Source organism: Tiliqua scincoides, chromosome 1 (assembly GCF_035046505.1).
Source record: "Tiliqua scincoides isolate rTilSci1 chromosome 1, rTilSci1.hap2, whole genome shotgun sequence".
NCBI classification, from domain to species: Eukaryota; Metazoa; Chordata; class Lepidosauria; order Squamata; family Scincidae; genus Tiliqua; species Tiliqua scincoides.
The window spans coordinates 211,737,532-211,756,714 of record NC_089821.1 but is presented as its reverse complement, the minus strand read 5'-3'; the positions used below and the strand labels follow the sequence as shown (position 1 = coordinate 211,756,714).

General features: G+C 40.4%; 1 protein-coding gene across 2 annotated transcripts in view; it reads right to left on the bottom strand.

The window, feature by feature from the left end:
* The window catches only part of PHACTR2 (phosphatase and actin regulator 2), a 65,689-nt gene that overhangs the window by 29,028 nt on the left and 17,478 nt on the right, over positions 1 to 19,183 (bottom strand). For both annotated transcript variants that reach the window (XM_066615275.1, XM_066615284.1), the window contains exon 2: positions 4,370 to 4,534. In XM_066615275.1, coding sequence (XP_066471372.1) covers positions 4,370 to 4,534 — 165 coding nt within the window. The remainder of the gene's footprint in view (positions 1 to 4,369; positions 4,535 to 19,183) is intronic.

The following is a 19,183-nucleotide window of genomic DNA, read 5'->3' as shown; positions in this document are numbered from 1 at the left end:
TGTTCAGCATAATCTGACCTCTCCCGTCTTCTTCCTCTATACTAGTCTATAGAAACCAAGCTCGTAGCCCCCCACATGTTTCTGAGCAGGTGTGGTAACATCAGTGGCTATTAATTAAACCCCTAAACTCTCATCTACCCCATTCTTATTTTAAAATTAGTAATCCGAGATTCTGGACAGCTTCCAGTTTTGTTTTGTTTTAATGTTTGTCTTCCCAATAGGAAACCTAGAACTCTTCATTTAGTCTGAGTTTCTCCTCAGTGATTATGAAGTTTGACATAATCAGTTTGACTATGAATTTTTGATAGGGCATCTGTTTCATTCCAAAATATAAACTAACAACTTCTTTACCTTTTCTGAAAGCAGAAACTAATAGGAAAATGCCTAAGATGCTTCTACACAGTTCTTTTTCCTGGGCTGGGAACTATGTTTGCTTTGAAAACTGGGTGCCTGGCAGCACAGATTCCAGCATGGAAAATATGTCACTGAAGGAAAAAAATTCTAGTCAGCATTCCCACATCAGCACAAGTTACTTTCACATCAAATTCTCCATCTTTTTAATTGCTCATACCTTGTGCTGTTTGCATAGATTATTCAGCTGCTTCCATAGTATGATCACATTCCGAAGAATTTTTGTAAGATAATTTAGAGGTTCTGGGTGGAAACCTAACACACTTTTCAGCAAACACTGCATTTTATAGGTCAAGATAGAAAACCATCAGATGCTCTTTTTTCTCCTAGACCAGTATTTCTCAAAACTAGGTGGGTATGAGCCAATTTCAGGTGGGCCACATAGCACCTTACTCAACCACCATTGAAAATACAGAGCTGAAAAAACAGGTTGCAGAGTCCTGGGCAGGGCTGGCTCCTGGTGGGAAAGAGGCATGAAGTATTGCCCTGAATAGGAGGGGAGATGGGGCACTAGAAAGGGTGAAGGGTTGTGTGGTTGGAGTAGGACCCAAGTCTGTGTTCTGCTTTGACTTCCAAGCTGAAATGTTCAAATGCCAAGCTATGCAAAATAACAGCACAAGCACACTGTGTAATGGGGACTTTGGCTGATCGCAGCTTAGGTCAGAAGCCTAAATTGATGGGGTCACCTCTGGTCTTGACATCACTTCCAAGTTAATGACATCACTTCTGGTGGGTTCTGACAGATTGTCATTCTAAGCTGGTTCAAGTTCTAAAACCTGGTTCCAGGTTCTAAAACGATTTGAAAACCATTGCCCTAGACCTGGGGTCTCTCAACTTTTAGGCCAGAGGGCCACATCAAACATCTGGCATGGTGTCAAGTGCTACAAAAATAAATAAATTTTAAATATAAAATTTAAATAAATACATTAGAAAGTCTCAGAAAGTCTAAGGCAGCAGTGTCCAAACATTTTGGCAGGAGGGCCACATCTCTCTGATACTGTGACAGGGGCCGGGGGAAAAAAAAGAATTAATTTACATTTAAAATTTGAATAAATTTGCATAAATGAATATATTTGAGATGGAACTTATATGGATGAATGAAGGTCTTGCAGTAGCTCAGGTCTATAAAAGGCCTTGCACAAAGCAAGTTCTGCCTTTCCTTTGCTGCCACTCCTGCATCACAGACGTGAAACAGCAAGCAGTGGAGGAAGCCCTCGTCCCACAGCTCAGGTGAGAGGTCAGTTGTCCTCACACTGAGAGCAGTTGCGTCCAGCAAGCATGGACTCCAACAAGTCTCTGGAGAGCCAGAGGCTCATTGGAGACTGGGGGCTCCCCGCGGGCCAGTTTGGGAGCCCCTGAGGCCTGCAAGTGGCCCCTGGGCTGGGGTTTGGGCACCCCTGGTCTAAGGCCTTCAGACAGATGAAAAACATCACTTCTGGTTTTTCAGGAAAACCAGGAAGTGATGTTTTTAGGCCTTTAAAAGACATTCTGAGAGGAGGCACATAGCTTCCCTGGCCCTCATAACACCCACCAGACTGAACTGGAGCACAGCTCTGGTCATATTCAGTTCAGCAGGACAGATGCTTGCAGGGGACCAGAGGCTTGCCGCAGGCTGGATAGAGGCTTGTCGGGGGCCGCATCTGGGTTGGGGTTTGGAGACTCCTGCCCTAGACCTCTGGGTAAGGGCAAAACTAGATGTTACAAAGATGCATCTAACATGCACTCAATACTTCTTTTTAAACACACTCAGCAGCCTTATAAGACTATGATTGATAATGAAAAACTAAAGCAAAGTAGGATTACTTAAACCTTTTTCTGCCTTTCCACTGAAAATTGCCATCCCCATAACTGCTTTTCTCCCACTGAAAAGACCCCATCAGGAAAGTATTACATACATCTTTGTGTAAGATCTAGTTTGATCCCAAGTACTATTAGTGACATACTGCATATAAAACGTCAGAGTATCTTCTTCCTCATGCCTAAGCCAACAAAAATGGATGCTGGCTGATGTTGGCATCAGTGACAAGGAAAGGTAATGCGTGATGTCAGGTTTTTACTCCCCATCTCAAGGTCACTGGCTTGTGATCCTTCCAGTGTGACACAGATTCAGTAGCATAGCAAAAGTGCAGTAAGTACAGCAGGTACTGCATGTGCTATGTAAGTGGCCCTTCCACTTACCATCAGAGCCATTTGTGGCAGAGAAAGTAACATGGTGCACTTTGCTGTCACTGCCCTGAATGGCTCCGACAATGAGTGGGAGGAGCCACTTACATGGCATATTGTGGTGCCTACTATATTTACTAGGCTGTCTCCCTCTGGCTATGTTACTGCAGAGATTCACACTATTGACACTACTGTCAATAAGGGATCTAGATCAGACCTTAGGCCTAATTCTCCTCTAGGGGAAAAAATCTTGCAAAAGTAAACTGGGTTCCAGAAAAACTATTCCATAAATGCTTTCTTGGCAGTAGTGTCATTTTTATGTCCCAAGATGTCGACAACCATGCCATGCCTAAAAACCAACTACCACAAGAAGTAGTATCCCTACTAGTATGGATACTACCCATACTTCCCTAGTATGTTGTTCCTCAGTGATAGACTGAAGTCGCAAGTAAGTTTTTGAAAATGACATTTGGGTAGCAGGCATTGATCATCTTCATTTCCTCTAATGGTAAAGAATAGAAAGAATGCCTCTCTACCTTCCAGAGATGTCTTCAGGTACTGTGATGCTTCTACCATGATTTACAATCTAGACAGAGTTAATATGGGAACTACCAAATTTTGTTTCTATTGACTGTACTATTATTAGGAACTAATTGGGTATATAATGGAATATAGATCAATACATTAAAATTTCCACTCAGAAATAAAATGCATCTGACCAGTGTGTTATTTTCATATTCTCCTTGATCACTGTCACAGCACTACTAGATTATTTTCAGTGTGACAAAACCCATTTTGCATTCACATTTCACTTGCTCTCTGTATCCAGAACTACTAGACTATTTGATGTGAAAGAGATGCAATACAATAATCTTTATTCAGCTGCATATTTGCTAAAAAAATCTCCAAGTTAAACTTGTACATAACCTAACTTTGTGGAAAGGGGGACCATGAAATGGGGGTCACAGTGGTGGTGTTATATTAGAAAAGAGTGCTACAGACATGAGGTCCCAAATCAGAGTATCTACTGGTGTTGATACCAGCCAATATTTTTACCTACTCTTACTGTTACCCTCTATCTTACTTTCCATACTAGACAGGACAGGAAAAGCTGGTGAGCAAAACACTTTTTTATTTTGGTTGTCACTACATTGGTATCTAGCAACTACAAAACATAGATTCAGAGAGATTTTTTAAAAGTTAAGCAGATTCAAGGACATTTGGTAAAAATGCCCCGTCAAAGAAAAGCCACACATCAGTGAAAAGTCATTACAGTGGGTCCTCTTTATCTGCAGATTCAGAACCCATGGATTTGACCCACTGTAGGTTCTGAACCCATGGCTGGAGGATTCACAGAGGACCTCTCAGATGCAACCAGAGGTCACATCCAAGAGGTCTTCTGAGTCATGGGTAGGCTGTGTTTGGCCACTCCGCGACTCAGGATGCCTGCTGGAGTCTTAGCAGGCACTTCCTGTTTTTGGAAGTTCCTGTTAAAAGGCATTCTGAGTCACAGAGAGGTCACACGCAACCTCCCTGTACCTCAGAAAAAAGCTGCAGATTTCATTAGATGTGATTTTTGGCATCCACAGAAGCTGCACCCCCATTTTCTGTTCCAGAAATTGAACCCCCAAGGACTGACCTGTATAGAGATGACTTGGAGAGGCAGGAACACCTAAGATATGCAAAGAGCTAATTGTACAGCTCTTTAGTCTGATATCAATACCTCTAACAACTAATCTATCTCAACCCTTTCTGGTCATTGCAAAGTAACCTTTGTCATTGTCAAACGTCATACCTGCTGAAGTTTCTATAAATTTTTCACTTTTCTTCTTCCGCCATTTCCAAGGTTTGAAGATTTTGCCAATGGAGGAAAGTTTGCCCTTCCTCTTGAAAGGAGGTGTTCGGGATCCTGTAGTTGGCCCATCTGAATTTGCAATTGATGCCTTGTCTATCCCATCAACTATATAAATAAAACAAAAGCAAGAACATTACATTACTGAAACATACAGCACACAAAAGCCTCAATTTAAAGCTCAAGTTACCAAGTTCATGGGAAGGGAAATAAGAAAAATTCCTGTTGTGCAGCAGTGTATATTTAACTTTTAAAATTTACTTGATCTTCTAAACATTCTCAAACACAATAAAAGCAAAGAGTCTAATCCTAGGCATGTTGACTCAGACGTCCCACTATAGTAAATGAGCTTGCTCCCAGGTAAATGGATACGATTACAGCCTAAGTATTATACTCCAGCAACAAATATAGGTAGAAGTTTATTCTGAAGACAGCAATGCATTTCATTTTCAGATCAAAGCTAATATTCCCAGGACTTAAAAAAATTATTCTAGTTTGCTTAAAAACAACAATCCTGTGCTTCAGGTGTCCTGGATGAGGAACTAAGCATATATCCTGGCTTCTCTACGATTGGTGGTTGGAACAAGTTGGATCTATCTAAATGCACACATCACAACAAATCCTGGCTTATTCTACCAACAACTGATCTAGAAAGCTTCATCCCTTAGTGTGGAAGAGGGGAGAGCACAAGTCCAAGACACGAGAGTCATGCTAAAACCATGATTTGGTGTGACATCTAAACTAGGCCAGTAGTTGGACTATAAGGGTAGATTCAACTTCAGAGTAAAAGAACTGCAGTTAAAAAATACTGGTACATTTTACCAGAAAACCAAGTTCCAGTAAACTATCCCAACTTTAGAAATCTTTCATATTTTCCAGATTTCAGATGTTCTTTGAAGGCAATCCAAGGAAAGTTAAACCTACAGTTAAGGACTTAAGAATGCTTATTTTTTCCTTGAATTGCACCCACTGAGTACACAATTCATTGTCATCATCTGCACCACTGTTGAATAAAGGCTGCTATAGTTTGTATTGTTCATAAGCCATACACTTAAGTAATGCAAAAAGTCCATTTGCTTCCCAGATGTCATCATTTCAGAAACACCTTTCCTTTCAGAACAGTGCTTTTCTTCCTTCCATATAACAGTCCAAGATTCTGTGACTCAAGACATCCTCTCTTTTAAGAAAATAAAAACAAAAACACTTGTTGCATTGTTACACAGGATTTTTTTTTTTTAAGCAATACATCCTGTGTGTGTTGTTCATATTACTCCTGCTAACCAAGGATGTTCAGCTTTCCACAACTTATTCAGTTGGTGTCAATGTCTGGGTTTGATGAAGGATAGGTCAGCTGATAGAAAACACAGGACAGATGGCTATGGTTATTTTATAACTTGTTTCTGTTTCATCTTTAACAGGCAAACATTTGATAGGCATCATCAAAGAAGATACAGAACTAGGAACAAAAGAAATAAGCAAAGCATGTGATTTTAAATGAAGAAGAACAGGAAAAGGAACTATAAGGTCTATTACTTGTGTAGCAACTTTCTCAACAAACACTAAAGAACTGAAATGCTGTTTGCCAACTGTGCTTTCCATTTAATCAAAGTTTGTCTTCCCAATGATGATCAGAAACATTCAAGTTTTTGAAACCTCAGATCCATTTTTTGAAAAATGATTCAGCAATTTCTTATGTAGCCTTGCCCAGAAGTACCAAAGGCAAATTGTGGTACCTATGGCTTGGTTCATACGCACATGAACTTGATCTTTTTTATACTTGGGCCTAGATGCAGTCTTTCCACAGATGCCAAGCTCACGTAGAGGGAGACCACAAACCTCATATGGGAATGGGAAACAGGAGGTACACGCAGACTTTCTATATCATAGAATGGTCTGACACAATAAGTGCTCATGCACCTTAGCAAAGGTGATGGAAAAGAGGAATGCTATAGCAATCAAACAAATCAAACATAAGGCCTATGGGCTGGATAGGGTCTGTGGAAGCTCTTTATTTGACCTGCGTGATAATGGGGCTCTCCCATATCTTGAAAATATGATCAAGATGCATATTTTCTCTTCTGCCATTTAGGACTAATGAGTTCCTACATGAGAATAAAGGGCTTATTTCTGACTATCATTCTCTTAATGACATAACTTCCTGCTTAATGATGCAACCTCCAGCTCAGCAGGCACCATGAATACTGTTTGGCCCACTATATGAAGTGAGTTTGACACCCCTGCTCTATAGAGAGAGCCTTTGTGTGCAGGTACTGTGCCCATAAAGGACTGAATCAATGCCTTGATCACTGCAGCTGAACCTTGATCACTGCAGCTGAGTTCATGTGTATGAACCAACTATTGAAACACATTATATCTGAGGCGACCTGGAAGTTCCAAATGTGATGGCCTATTCACAGAAGCAACTCTTCACTTGATTTACTATTATCAAGTGATGACATTTTTTTTTAAACCTGCCTTATTGCCTTACTTCAAGGTGGTCTTGTACAAACCAGGATAACGGAATCAAAAGGTTTATAAAGCTCTTGGATACTAGTTTATTGATAAGAACAACTTGTAGATTTTTTAATAGAACATGCAACTGGCAAAATGGTTGGCTCTAATGGTCTTTTAGATTCATTTGAAGTCTTTGCAAAGCTGTATTAGAAAGCAAACTTTCATAGAAGAGAACTCTCCCTCCCTCCTCCCCACACACTTTGTTTTCCTGCTTCAAAGAGGAAAAAACATAAAACTAATCTCCAGTGAGCAGCAGTGATAAAAAGAGAAAGCTATATTTCACTGTAGAGCAACACAACTGGTTTCCATGCATTTTTCTTCACCTCCATATTCAACTGTTAACTTCAGGAAGTCCTTTCATGAGCTGAGTGTTCTGACAGTATTTTAATTAAAGGAAAGGAAAAAGCTTGTGTATTAATGTGGGTGGTTGAATAGTCGTTCCCAGATGGGGCCGCCAATGTTGCAAAATGTTAATTAGACCTCCTGCTAGATAAGAGCTTAAGAGTGTAGGTAGTGGTGCTTGCAAACGACTTTTGCCTTAATACTGAGAAGTCAGTAATGAAGGCTCTCTCATCTTTCTTAGGATTATGACCGAGGAAGGATGCCCCCTCCCAATATGACAATTTTCATCCTGTATGGTATGTTCCATTAAACAAAGCATTCACACTTTCCCTGAATAGCTTTTGCTCTTGCAAAGTTCAAAAATGATTTCATGCCACTGACTTGCTCAGCTTTATGTCTTCAGAATACTTATTTAGTACACATTCCTTGGTGGTTAACTTTCTACAGTTCCTTTCCTACGATTTACTCCTCTATGTCCTTCCCTGTTAAATTCAGCTGTTTTGTTGACTCGCAAACATACTTTCTTGTTATCTGGTGTGCTCCCTGGGGCATTTGGTGGGCTGCTGGACAGGAAGCTGGACGAGATGGGCCTATGGCCTGATCCAGTGGGGCTGTTCTTATGTTCTCATGTTTCTGTATTGCAGTGCTTTTCGACTGTCCCAAGGGATGCAATTCACACTGAGAATGTTACAATGTACTTGGGTCATGCATGCACACACCTACAGCTGTGATGGCTGAAAATGTGGTGCTGGAATTATGGGGTTTGCTTAACACATATGTATCCCCAGGGACTGATGTGATGTATTGTGAGGAGGTAGATTTTGACTGTAAGAATTGTCCGTTTACTTAAGGCCTCCAATAATCTTTTTTTTAACAGATGAATGTGACACAAATATCCAACATGGATAGATATTTATACTAATTATATCCCATCAGCAGCATGTTTTTCATAACTATTTTCCTGGCAGCACAATATTAAATAACAGCAATAATAGAACTAGAATGTAAAGGAAATACATCAGAAACTACAGAGACCTAGGCTCCTGCTTCGAACCTGAAAACCGGTGTTGTAAGTCTTCTTCTCAGTGTGAAGGCTTAACACAAGTAGTAGAGAGACTAGCAGATACTCAAGCTCCCACCTATCCCTGTTTTCAGGCATCTTGGATTAGGCAGAAGTTCCACTGCCATCATCTACTTTCCCCATTGGTTTAAACTCATGTGGCTCTCTCTCCCCTAAACCTGATGTTGATACAGGAAATTTAAAGCCAGTGACAGCTGCATGCAAAGAAAGACTACTCCCCACTTCTCTTGAACGAGACACAGTATCTAGTGGGAAGAGTTGTTATACTTAAGAAGATTTTCCATTTGTACAGTCTTCGTGAGGAAGCTCACTATGGTAAAGCCTGAGATATTCTGGACTGGTAGAACACCACACATTTTCAAGAGACCACAGAGGGGCCAAGTTTCCCAAAAGTGGAGATGTGTCTTATTTGTTTCCTGTAACTTTAAGATCAATTTGTCCCCCTCTCTATAAAACATTGAATTCTATAGACCTCAGAATGCAGAGGCGGCTAGAAGTGGCTCCATTTCAGTCACTAACAATAGCTGAATCAGTCCACGCAAGTCAGCCCTGATATGTAGGACTACCTCATATAACAGCACACTTAACCATAAGTTCAAATGTATAATCAAAGGAATAATAAGAAGTTTCCTCAAGAAAACTGCCACTTGATTCAGGCAGCATGTAGGTCAAAGATTTTTCCATCTTTTCTCAAAACACTCGAACTTGGAGTCATCCAATTAAATCAAATGGCAGTAGGTTTCAGATAGCTCAATTTCCAGCCCTGACATCTCCAGATAGTGCCAAGAAAAATTCCTGTTCTAGATTTCTGAAACCCTAGAGCACTTGCCAGTCTGTGTAATTGTACTAACATAGATGGACCAATGGTCTGTTTCACTGGTGATCGTGGCCCATGGGCTGCCTGGGGCCAGAACCACAGAATGCTGCCTCCCACCAAGTTGAACGCTGCCCCCCCCACCAATGCCACACAGGCGGGTAGATCTGGGCTGTGTATCAGTAAACTCAGGCTCCAGAGACTTTTCTGGCTGTTGCCACCCTCCCCTGCCCTGATTTACCCCCTCCCCATTCCTATTCTGCCTACCCCATCACTATTCTCCTCCCCATTCTGTTTTGCCCCCTCCCCCTTCGGGAAAGGGCCCAAAAGAAACTTTGTATCCTCTGATAAAATTCCTCTCAGAGGCCCTGTCCAATCTCCCTTAATTCCAAGAAATACATACTGCCTAAGACAATGGTTCTCAAACTGTTTAGCACTGGAATATACTTTTTAGAATGACAATCTGTTGGGACCCACCAGAAGTGATATCATGGCTAGGAAGTGACATTACTAAACAAAAAATTTTTAACACCTCCGATACGACAAAATCAAATCAATTAAGTATGTAAATAAATTAAAAGTTTACAATAAGTATATGTTTAAAAACTTATTTAAAATAAAGAAGAACCTTCCTAATGCTCCCAAGCAGTTCCTGATCTGCTAAAAAAGAATTCCCCAAACATCCCAAAGGCTGCCATCCTATCCATACTAACCAGGGAGTAAGCCCCATTGACTATCATTGTTAAAAGCATATATATAGTAGCCTGTTAAAAGTACAGATCTGTAACATTTCCCCAAATGCAGTCACATACTACGGTAGCATCAAGCCTAACATATTAAAAATGAAATACACATCAAAATGAATGGGGACCCATCTGAAATTGGCTCACAACCCACCGAGTGGGTCCCAACTCATAGTTTGAGAAATGATGGTCTAAGAATTAAAAGCCTAGTACAAGAGATTTGTAGCAACTGAAGGAATAGCAGCTTCGCAGTCCCATTTCATATTCACTTTGAGAGGCAAAGTAAGTGGAATGGCAGGCAGAATTGCCTGCACAATTTAAACTGTATTTCTCCATCTTTTTTTAAACTTGCATTAATTCAAAATCACACCTGAAATGCAAACCAACTGTACTCCATTCAACATGTAATTTATGAGATTCACTGCCATAAAATGTGACAATTTCTGCACAAATTGTTATTACAATCCAAGATCCGTGACCCGCTCAAGTACATGGCTTCTGCAAAGCACAGATGGGCAAGACATGTCAGCCGCTGAACAGACGACTGATGGAGCACCAGAATCACGCACTGGATCCCATAGCATGTCAAAAGAACCCACGGCTGACTAGCTACTCACTGGTCAGATACCTTTTCCAGGTCATTTAAACAATAGGGACTGCCGCACTGGACAACAGTCGCACTAGACCAAAAACATGGAGCGAGTATGGGCCACATTGGAAAGACTGCCAATGAGGATGGACCATCAATGTATCAATTATTATTACAAAGGCTTAGATCCAAGTCACAAATGCTAGGTCTATCAATGGCTATTAGCCAGCTAAATGGTCTCTACTTGTTTAAGGCTTCCAGTTGTTGGCATCCTTCAGTCTCAGAAGACTATGGTATCGCGCTCTGATAGTGGTTCTGGAACAGAGTGTCCTTTCCAGTGTGCGAAGCCTGGGTAAAGGAGATATGGAGGATAGACTGTTTCCCATGCAGCAAATCCCCCCTCTCCATGTCGCTGAAATGGTCCAATGGAAAGGCAGAAGCCAATACGGTTGGTTCCAGTGGCGTCGCAGGAGTTGCCAGAACATGACTGTGTTCAGCCATGAACTGCCTCAGGGACTCCGGTTCCGGATTTTGCCTCGAGGTTGACTCCTGAAGCCTTTTCCGTAACTGGATGTAGCCACAAGGCAGTGGAGGTTTGGGATCAGAGTTTTCCTTCTCTCAGATGAGCTGCCTTCCCAGGCTAACGAGTCCCATCTACCCGGTGGCTTCTCTCTATTGTTAACCCTCACTCTGAATAGCAGATGCTAAGAACAAAACAGGAGGAGAAGGCTGGAGCAAACCTATTGCCTTTATGTCCTGTCCCAGAAGCATCTGACTGACCAATAAGGGAGACAGGATGCTGGACTGATCTAATCCCCGGGATTTTTCATAACCTATTACCTGTTTCACAGTTGCTCACTAAGTACATCGTTAAAGAAGTTTAGTAACACATGTTATGACATGAAAAGAACTCAAAACATCCAAAATGCTCCCTCATCTTAATCACTTAACTTCTTCAAACTACTAGTAAGCACATGTCTACCATATATACACAGTAGACTCTATTCTTCATTTTTAGCCAAACAAATATTTCCAACTTTGTATGGGCTGTGAAGGTCCCATCAAGGTCAATATCACAGCATTACTTCAGTTCTCGATACTGCTGCTTGCCACCCCAAATTAATTGCCTCACACAGAATGTTTTTTGTCCTCCAATCAGCTTAACCCATTATTCAGCTTGATTATCCCATTTAATCTTATTGCTAACCCCACTGCTGGTTTCTCTTCAATAGTAATCACAGCTAAAGTAATCTCTTATTCACATATACTGTATTTTGATTAAAAGGAGATGTAGACAGGAGATAGTTTTTAAACAAGTCAATAGATATTGCCCCAAAATTTATATATTTAATAATATTCTATAAAATCAGATGCTCTTTTTAATCTGCTGTTTCAGAAGGATCCTGGCGTATTTTCCTCTGTATCAGCTCAAATTTATAAGGAGTGTTACGTTCAAAGATAGGCTATTGATGTGGCTTGGACATACTGGGCTGTGGGCCAGGAAAAACTGCTCCTCGGAAGATTTGTTCTGCTTACTTTAGAAAGACAGACTTTATAAAGACAGGGGCTACAAATAGTCCCTAAAGCACTGAACTCCAAGATTTTCACAAGAATCTAGCCAAGCCAACTCATGGATACCAACCCAAAGTCTCAGGGCACATGATGCACTTACCTTGCTGAAGCTAAAAACATTTTGGTCTGGTCAGTGCCTGGATGGGTGGCTGCCTAGGAACTTTGTATGCCATTTCAGTTCCATGATGAAATAAAGCATGATATAAATGTAATAAATCTTTCCTCATTGAGATGGCCACATCTGTGACTGACTGCACCAGTACCATACTTCAATGAAAATAGGATATGCTTGCAACACTCTATTCTCCTATCAAAGAGAACTTCCTGTTCTCTATCCTCTCTGTTATTACATATCACTGATGGTAATTCATCACCATAACTTTTTAAGATACCATAGTCTTCCGAGACTGAAGGATGCCAACAACAATTCATCACCTGCTCTATTCGTTTTCTCTACTATATTTTTGTCCCAAATGATTTAAAGAACAAGAGGATGACGTCCTTTTGCAAAAAAGATATGTTAAAAAAATATGACTCACAACATGTAAGCAATGGTTCAATATGTCTAGCACCTGCAGCGTATAATTTATCAAGCTGCATGTTGCATTAGAGTTCATGCTGAAGACAAGATGCACCCACCTACTCGGGGCCAAAGCCTCCAAAGACCTTGAGGAGGGAGCTCAAGAAGAATATTGTCTGAAGAATGACAACATTAGCAAGGAACAGTGTTAACATCTCCAGAAAAGTGAAGAACAGTGATTTTCTGAAGATAGGAACCAAGGACAGTCAAGGTGCACCCGGGTCAAGTTTGTATCTTACTGAAGCTTCTGTTAACAGATCAGTAAAACAATTTCAGTTTGCCAGTTACATTTTATATCACACTAGTGCAATACCTGTGCTCCACTGCAGTATTTAACTACTTTAAATCCATTTAATTAATTTATTTATATTCCGCCTTTGCACCCTGCTTGGGGACCCTCAAGGCAGCTTACAAAATAATTCAATAATAGATAACGATGCTAAAAGATTAATAAAAACAATTAAAACCATTTTGACTCCAATAAAATTTCCTTTGATTGCAATGAACAATTGAAATTTAGCCCAATTACCCTATGTCAGGCAACATGGGGCAGTAATTACTGAAAGTCATGGTTCCATTGAATTTTTTTGTTTAATAAATTGTTATTTTTGTATTTTGAATAACAGCATAGCACCTGTGCTTCACAAAGGTATTCACAAAAGTAAATGAAAACAAATTAAGAAAAAGTATATGTAGTGGAAAGCAAAGCGTGTTAATGCAGAAAAATGAAGAAGTGGGGCAACTCCATGGGGTACTGGACCACATCATCAGTTTTCACCATCGAGTCCACAGACCTGTATTCCATTTCTGCCCCTTCGAATGACTTACGTAGAGTGTCAACTCTTGAGCCAGTGCCCCTCCCTAATTCTCCTCTCACTGGAACACAAGGATAAGCAGAGCTATGTCTCCTGAGAGGGAAGCCAGACTCTGCCACACAACTCTTGAGCCAGTGACCTTCCCTAACTCTGGATCACAGGAATAAGCAGAACAAGGGCTGGCGATAGCACAAGTTCTCAGGAGAAAGGCTTCTCAAAATCTTGGGGAAGCAGAACTTCGCACTGAGCCAGAAATACACTTCATTTTCAGAGTAAACACTAAAATGACTTATTTTTCTCTTATGTTACTGTTACTACCCCTTGCCATAATAACTTTAAAAGGGTTAAGTTAAAAGGACCAGCCTGGCCTCAGTTGCCATGTAGGCTGCAGTCCTCTCTCAGGAGATAGCACAGGAGGAAAAGCCAGTCAGGCCTCAGTAATAGGAAGGGTTCTGTAATTCACCCCTGAAGTTAGATTCATTCCTTTAGGGACTGATTAGAGCAAAATCCTGAATTATGTTTTTAAGCATTTGTATGGGTAACCTTTGTAAGCAAAAACCAAGTCGATATCTTATTCGGCCTAAGACAGAGATATATATATATCTCTGACTGTGTATAAATCTATACAGAATTTTAAAAAACATAATATTTTTTGTTATAGGATAGCAACAGGAACCTTCTCAAGGACAACGACAATTCCTTTACTGTACAGCACAGGAAGTGAAACCAGTTGCAGACAGATTTTATTTGGCATCGCATTTCACACATAGCAAACAGCTGTTTCACTTAATGTTTCAAGTTCTCCACTAAAGAAGGGGAGTGAAGAGAAGGAAGGAAAAAAAAATTACGCCACAATAACACTGAATGTAACCCTCAGTAAAACTTCTTTTCAAAACTCACACAGATTTATTACAGTGAAGGACACAGCACTGCAAACTGCAAAGAGATTTGGCTGTATTTTTTAAAAGCTCAAAAAACAGGCACATACCCACACTTAATCACAGCAAAGGAACAATAATTCCAGCAATGACATCATAAAAGCAAGATTATAAAAAAGGTTTAATTTATAGAGATTTAAGGACATTAATTTTATATGATTTAGGTTTTTAATTTTTAATGGATTGTAGCCAAGCAACAACTACACAACTCCCATCCATGTCCTCCCTCCCCTGGTCATTCCATCTGTCAATGCATCTCAGTCCTATTCAATTTTTGTCAGCCTTTCAGAAACTGCCAGGTAAGCGGTATGCTGTATTTCTTATGATCTCATATACGTAACTTTTTTTTTTTAGTTGCAACAGTGAAAATCTATTACTGTCATCATTAACTTCTATCTGAAACACAGAGATGACAAAGCAACACGTTACTTCTTAATCATAAGAACAAGTATGCAATAGTTCACCAGTATGCAAGAGCATTTGCCTAGCCAGAGATGGTCATATGCCCCTGATAAAGGAAAGAAGAAAACCAGATGCACAACCACTGGCCCCTGGTTTTGTACCATCTCCAATACATTATTCCTGTTTCTTGTTCCATAGTGGATGCCCCAGGGGCTGACTCACTCTCAAGATGAAGCAGAAAGTAAGCTAGGAGCCTAGGCACAAAGCAAAAGGCTACAAGATCACGTCCAGAACCTGGAACCAGGGCAGATGAAAGGAAGAGAAAAAATGCCTTCAGAAAAGAAGATGATTCTGGGTTGCCAAGACTTACAGCTGACATATTATTATTATTAATAATAATTATTATTATTATTATTAACAGTATTTATATACTGCTTTTCAACTAAAAGTTCACAAAGCGGTTTACAGAGAAAAATCAAATAACTAAATGGCTCCCTGCCCCAAAAGGGCTCACAATCTAAAAAGATGCAAATGAATACCAGCAGACAGCCACTAGAACAGACAGTGCTGGGGTGAGGTGGGCCCACCTGGTGAGGTGAGGTGAGGTGGGTGAGGTGGACATGGTTTAAGGAACAGTCAGACACAGGTTCTGTTCATTCAAGCAAGTCATAAAATATCTGAAAGGCTCCTGTTCAAGCCCCTGCAGCTGACCATCTTACAACTTTGAGAGTGCTAGTTTAGAGGAATTTGAGTGCAGAACTTCCAGTCTTGTTGTCATAATCAGTTGACGAGTCTGTCATAACCTGCATCATAATTATGATAGCAAGAGAATGTGTTCCACAATCATTTGTACTACTAGTTTTTACTAGCATTCTAGGAATCTTATTGTCCAGTGATGTCATAACTGGGTGCATGTACATTCATGACTAATCAAGAAACATGATTGCTGGTATTACTTCATCACTGATTGCAACCCTGATTCATGACCAAATGCTGACTAAGAATTGTACTAACAAAATGAATCTGGAAAACCTTAAATATGACCTAGGGTGAGAAGATCAGATAAATGATTTTCAAATAACTGTTATTCAGAATAATACAGATTTCCAAAGGCCACTTTGGAAGTGAACTTCAACACTAAGAGGTACAGAAGATGAGTAACTTGGAGATTGTGGTCTTTAATTCTTCAAAGAGACAGAAGTATAACATAGCGAGAACTTGCATTTAAATATTCAGCAACATACATTATATAATGTGTCTTCAAACAACAAAGAAAAGCAGCAAGATAAAGCAGTGACCTTAAATAATTTTACTGGCATTCCAGTTTTCAATGTCATGGGAGGGAATTTTGTGCCAATACAGAGCAGCGGGCAGGTTGTCGGATTTGTACAGAAGGTTCACGATCAAATCTTCACTCAGCCTTTAAGCTCACTGGATGGCTTTGGCTAAGGACCAAATTAATCTAAACATGAAGTTCAGCCCAACGTGCTTGCTTTTTCTAACATCAGTGGCAGCTATAGGAAGGACAATCAGGATTGGAACCAAGGTGGTGGGGGGGGGGAGGCTTCTCCAACCTGGATTGGGGGTGTGGTGCCAACTCCCATTGGCACCTGACAGTTTGGGGACTCTGTGAAGTATGTAATACAAGAGATTGCAGCTGGATAAGAAAGTTGGCAATTTACATGCAAAGGTAGACATACATGGGACTCTTTGGATCCTGGCAAATACTATTTTAACAGCTGACAATCCCAGAAATAAGGAAATACATATTTGAATGGGAGGGTCAAAGTAGGGATAAACTTTTTTTTTTTTTTAAAGAAATCAATGTTTTAGTTTGTCAACCACTACCAAATGTTTTCCAGTCTAAGAGTTAAAGATATCCTAGTCCATTGTTTCCCAAACTGTAGGTTGGGATCCCCCAGTGGGTCGCAAGCCGATCTTTGGTGGGTTGTGAAAACTTTGCAAGCACCCTTGTCTGAAGAAATCATTAGCTGGAATGCTAACCCGAGGTATGAGGTAATCTTCATACCCCAAAATTAAAATGTCACATTTTCTGATTTTCTGCAGTAATTGGCATGCTGTAGGTCACATGTGAACCCAGTTTCAGCCTTCTGCTGGCCTGGAAGTTCCTAACTGCACATCTTGTTCTTCAGCCTTCGGGGTTCCCTGAAATGACTGTAAAGGTTTGGGGGAACAGTCCTTGAACTCCATTTCTAAGGAAAGTCCAACAAATGTCTACAAACGGATACTATACATAATGTCTCTACCAACCTTAGTAGCACAGGGCCCTGATTATTAATTGTGAGAAAGAAGAAAGGAAGTAGTTCTTCTAGAATAGCCTGTCACCTGCAGATAAATTCCCATACTATTTATCATTATTATTAAACGGCTGTCTGATTAGTTGAACCTTTTTTGGGCTTTTTGGTTTATCAGAAGGTTTTTTAATCAATTAACGTAACCCAGTGGTTCCCAAACTTTTGAGAGGCCCTACAGGCTGCTGCCAAGGTGGCTAGAATGGCGATCTGGCAGCAGTGCTCCCCCCAAGTAGCAGCTTGTTTAACCCTTGATGCACATCGCCTAATCTGCCCTGTCAGTTTTACAACCCTACAAAAATTGGGTCACAACCCACTGCTGGGTCCTGGACCTACAGTTTGGGAACCTCTGACCTAATCAATTAACCAAATACTTAAGTTTTAAAACCCGGCTTCTAGTCTTTACAGAGTTAAAAGGAGGCATCTATAGGCAAGATTATACAGAACTGCACAGAAGTAGCCCTGGACTCAGGGTCTGGCCAGGTGCAGAGCATCTGACACCAATTTTTTTTTTTTTTTAAATATACAGTTATGTACTGGGCAGTGGTCAGAAAGGAAATCATGAAACAGCAAAAGCTGCTAACATGTTTAATATATTTGAAAAAAATCAGCTGCCTTCACTGCTTATGTGAACAGGTTATGAGTAATTTGGAAGTGTGCACATTCTCATTGTATGCGCCACCAAACAGAAGTTTGACCCAGTAAGGTAGCAGGTAGCCAGGCTACATAGCTTTGATTCTCTTTAAAGAAAGGGCTCCATTCAAAACCTTCTGGGGAAATTGCCAAACATGGAGATACTTGTGGAAGAAAAGAACAAGCATCTAAGTCTATGCTTTCATGATTAAATTTCATTCTACTTTTTCCTGCTATAGGAACCCCTACAAAACCATTTCAGGATGCTTATGTCTCTTACCCATACTACCTGTTCCTTTGCAAATGGAGTAATAGATGGAATGGTTTTTAAAAAGCAAAGGTCACACTGTATACAAATATTTGCTCAGAGACCCTTGGGGGAAATTAGTCTTCATTTAAACTTCTCCCCCACAATTTTTCAGTGGAACCTCCTTTAACATGACTTCTGATGCATAATTAAAATAAACTCATGAATTCCCTAGTTATAGCAATTTGTTCTCCTTCACAGAAGCATGTGCTTAAAGAAACAAAACCAAAAAAAAAGGAGGAGGGGGAAGTTATTTTTTAACAGCGAGTTTCAGCTGCTTTCGAACAAATAATTTGGTCTCTCTCAAGCATTAAAAAGGAGTGGTTAGTGACATTTTTAAGTTTGTAAAGACCTAACAAAAGCTTAGTCACCAGTATTTTGCACAACATAATTTCTCCAGTTCTTTTCCTGAACACAATCAATCATTTCTGCATTTTTAAGCTTTTGCCTCTTTTTTCTTACATACTACATTAGTAAGGCACCTGGAAATTGTGGCAATTTGCACCCTATGATGCATTTTAAACAATGGCAACTTATCAACAGCCCCTTAGCCAAATCCATAGTTCTCCTTTCTGCATACAAAGTTCTTCTGCTTAACAGCAATATGTAGGGGGAAAAAATTAGGGACCATCGAAATCATTCCTGTGCAGAAAAAAACAACACTGTGGTTATGAACCTTCAAAGGCTGCACTGTCTTAAACCAGGGCAGAATTCCTCAAAACAGTCTGCTACTGTAATTCTCCTCCTCGCAGAGAATGGAGCCTGGAACTCAACTGTAACCAACCCAATGAAAAACAGCACTATCATCCAAAAGAATTAAGATTAAACCAGCAAAAAGAAAAACACATTATTTCACACTTGATGACTATCATTGTACCCATGTGGGAAAGATACAGCAACATCTCCCGCTTACTGGTTTCGAAGTTCTCCAGAAGAACTTTTAACCCTTCATTCATTCACATTTTTATACCGCCCTTCCTCCAGAGGGCGGTGTACACAGCTGCTCCCCTCCTGTTGTCCTCACAACAACCCTGTGAGGTAGATGACGCTGAGAGAAAGTGACTGGCCCAAGGTCACCCAGGACGCTGACGGGGGATTCGAACCTGGATCTTCCA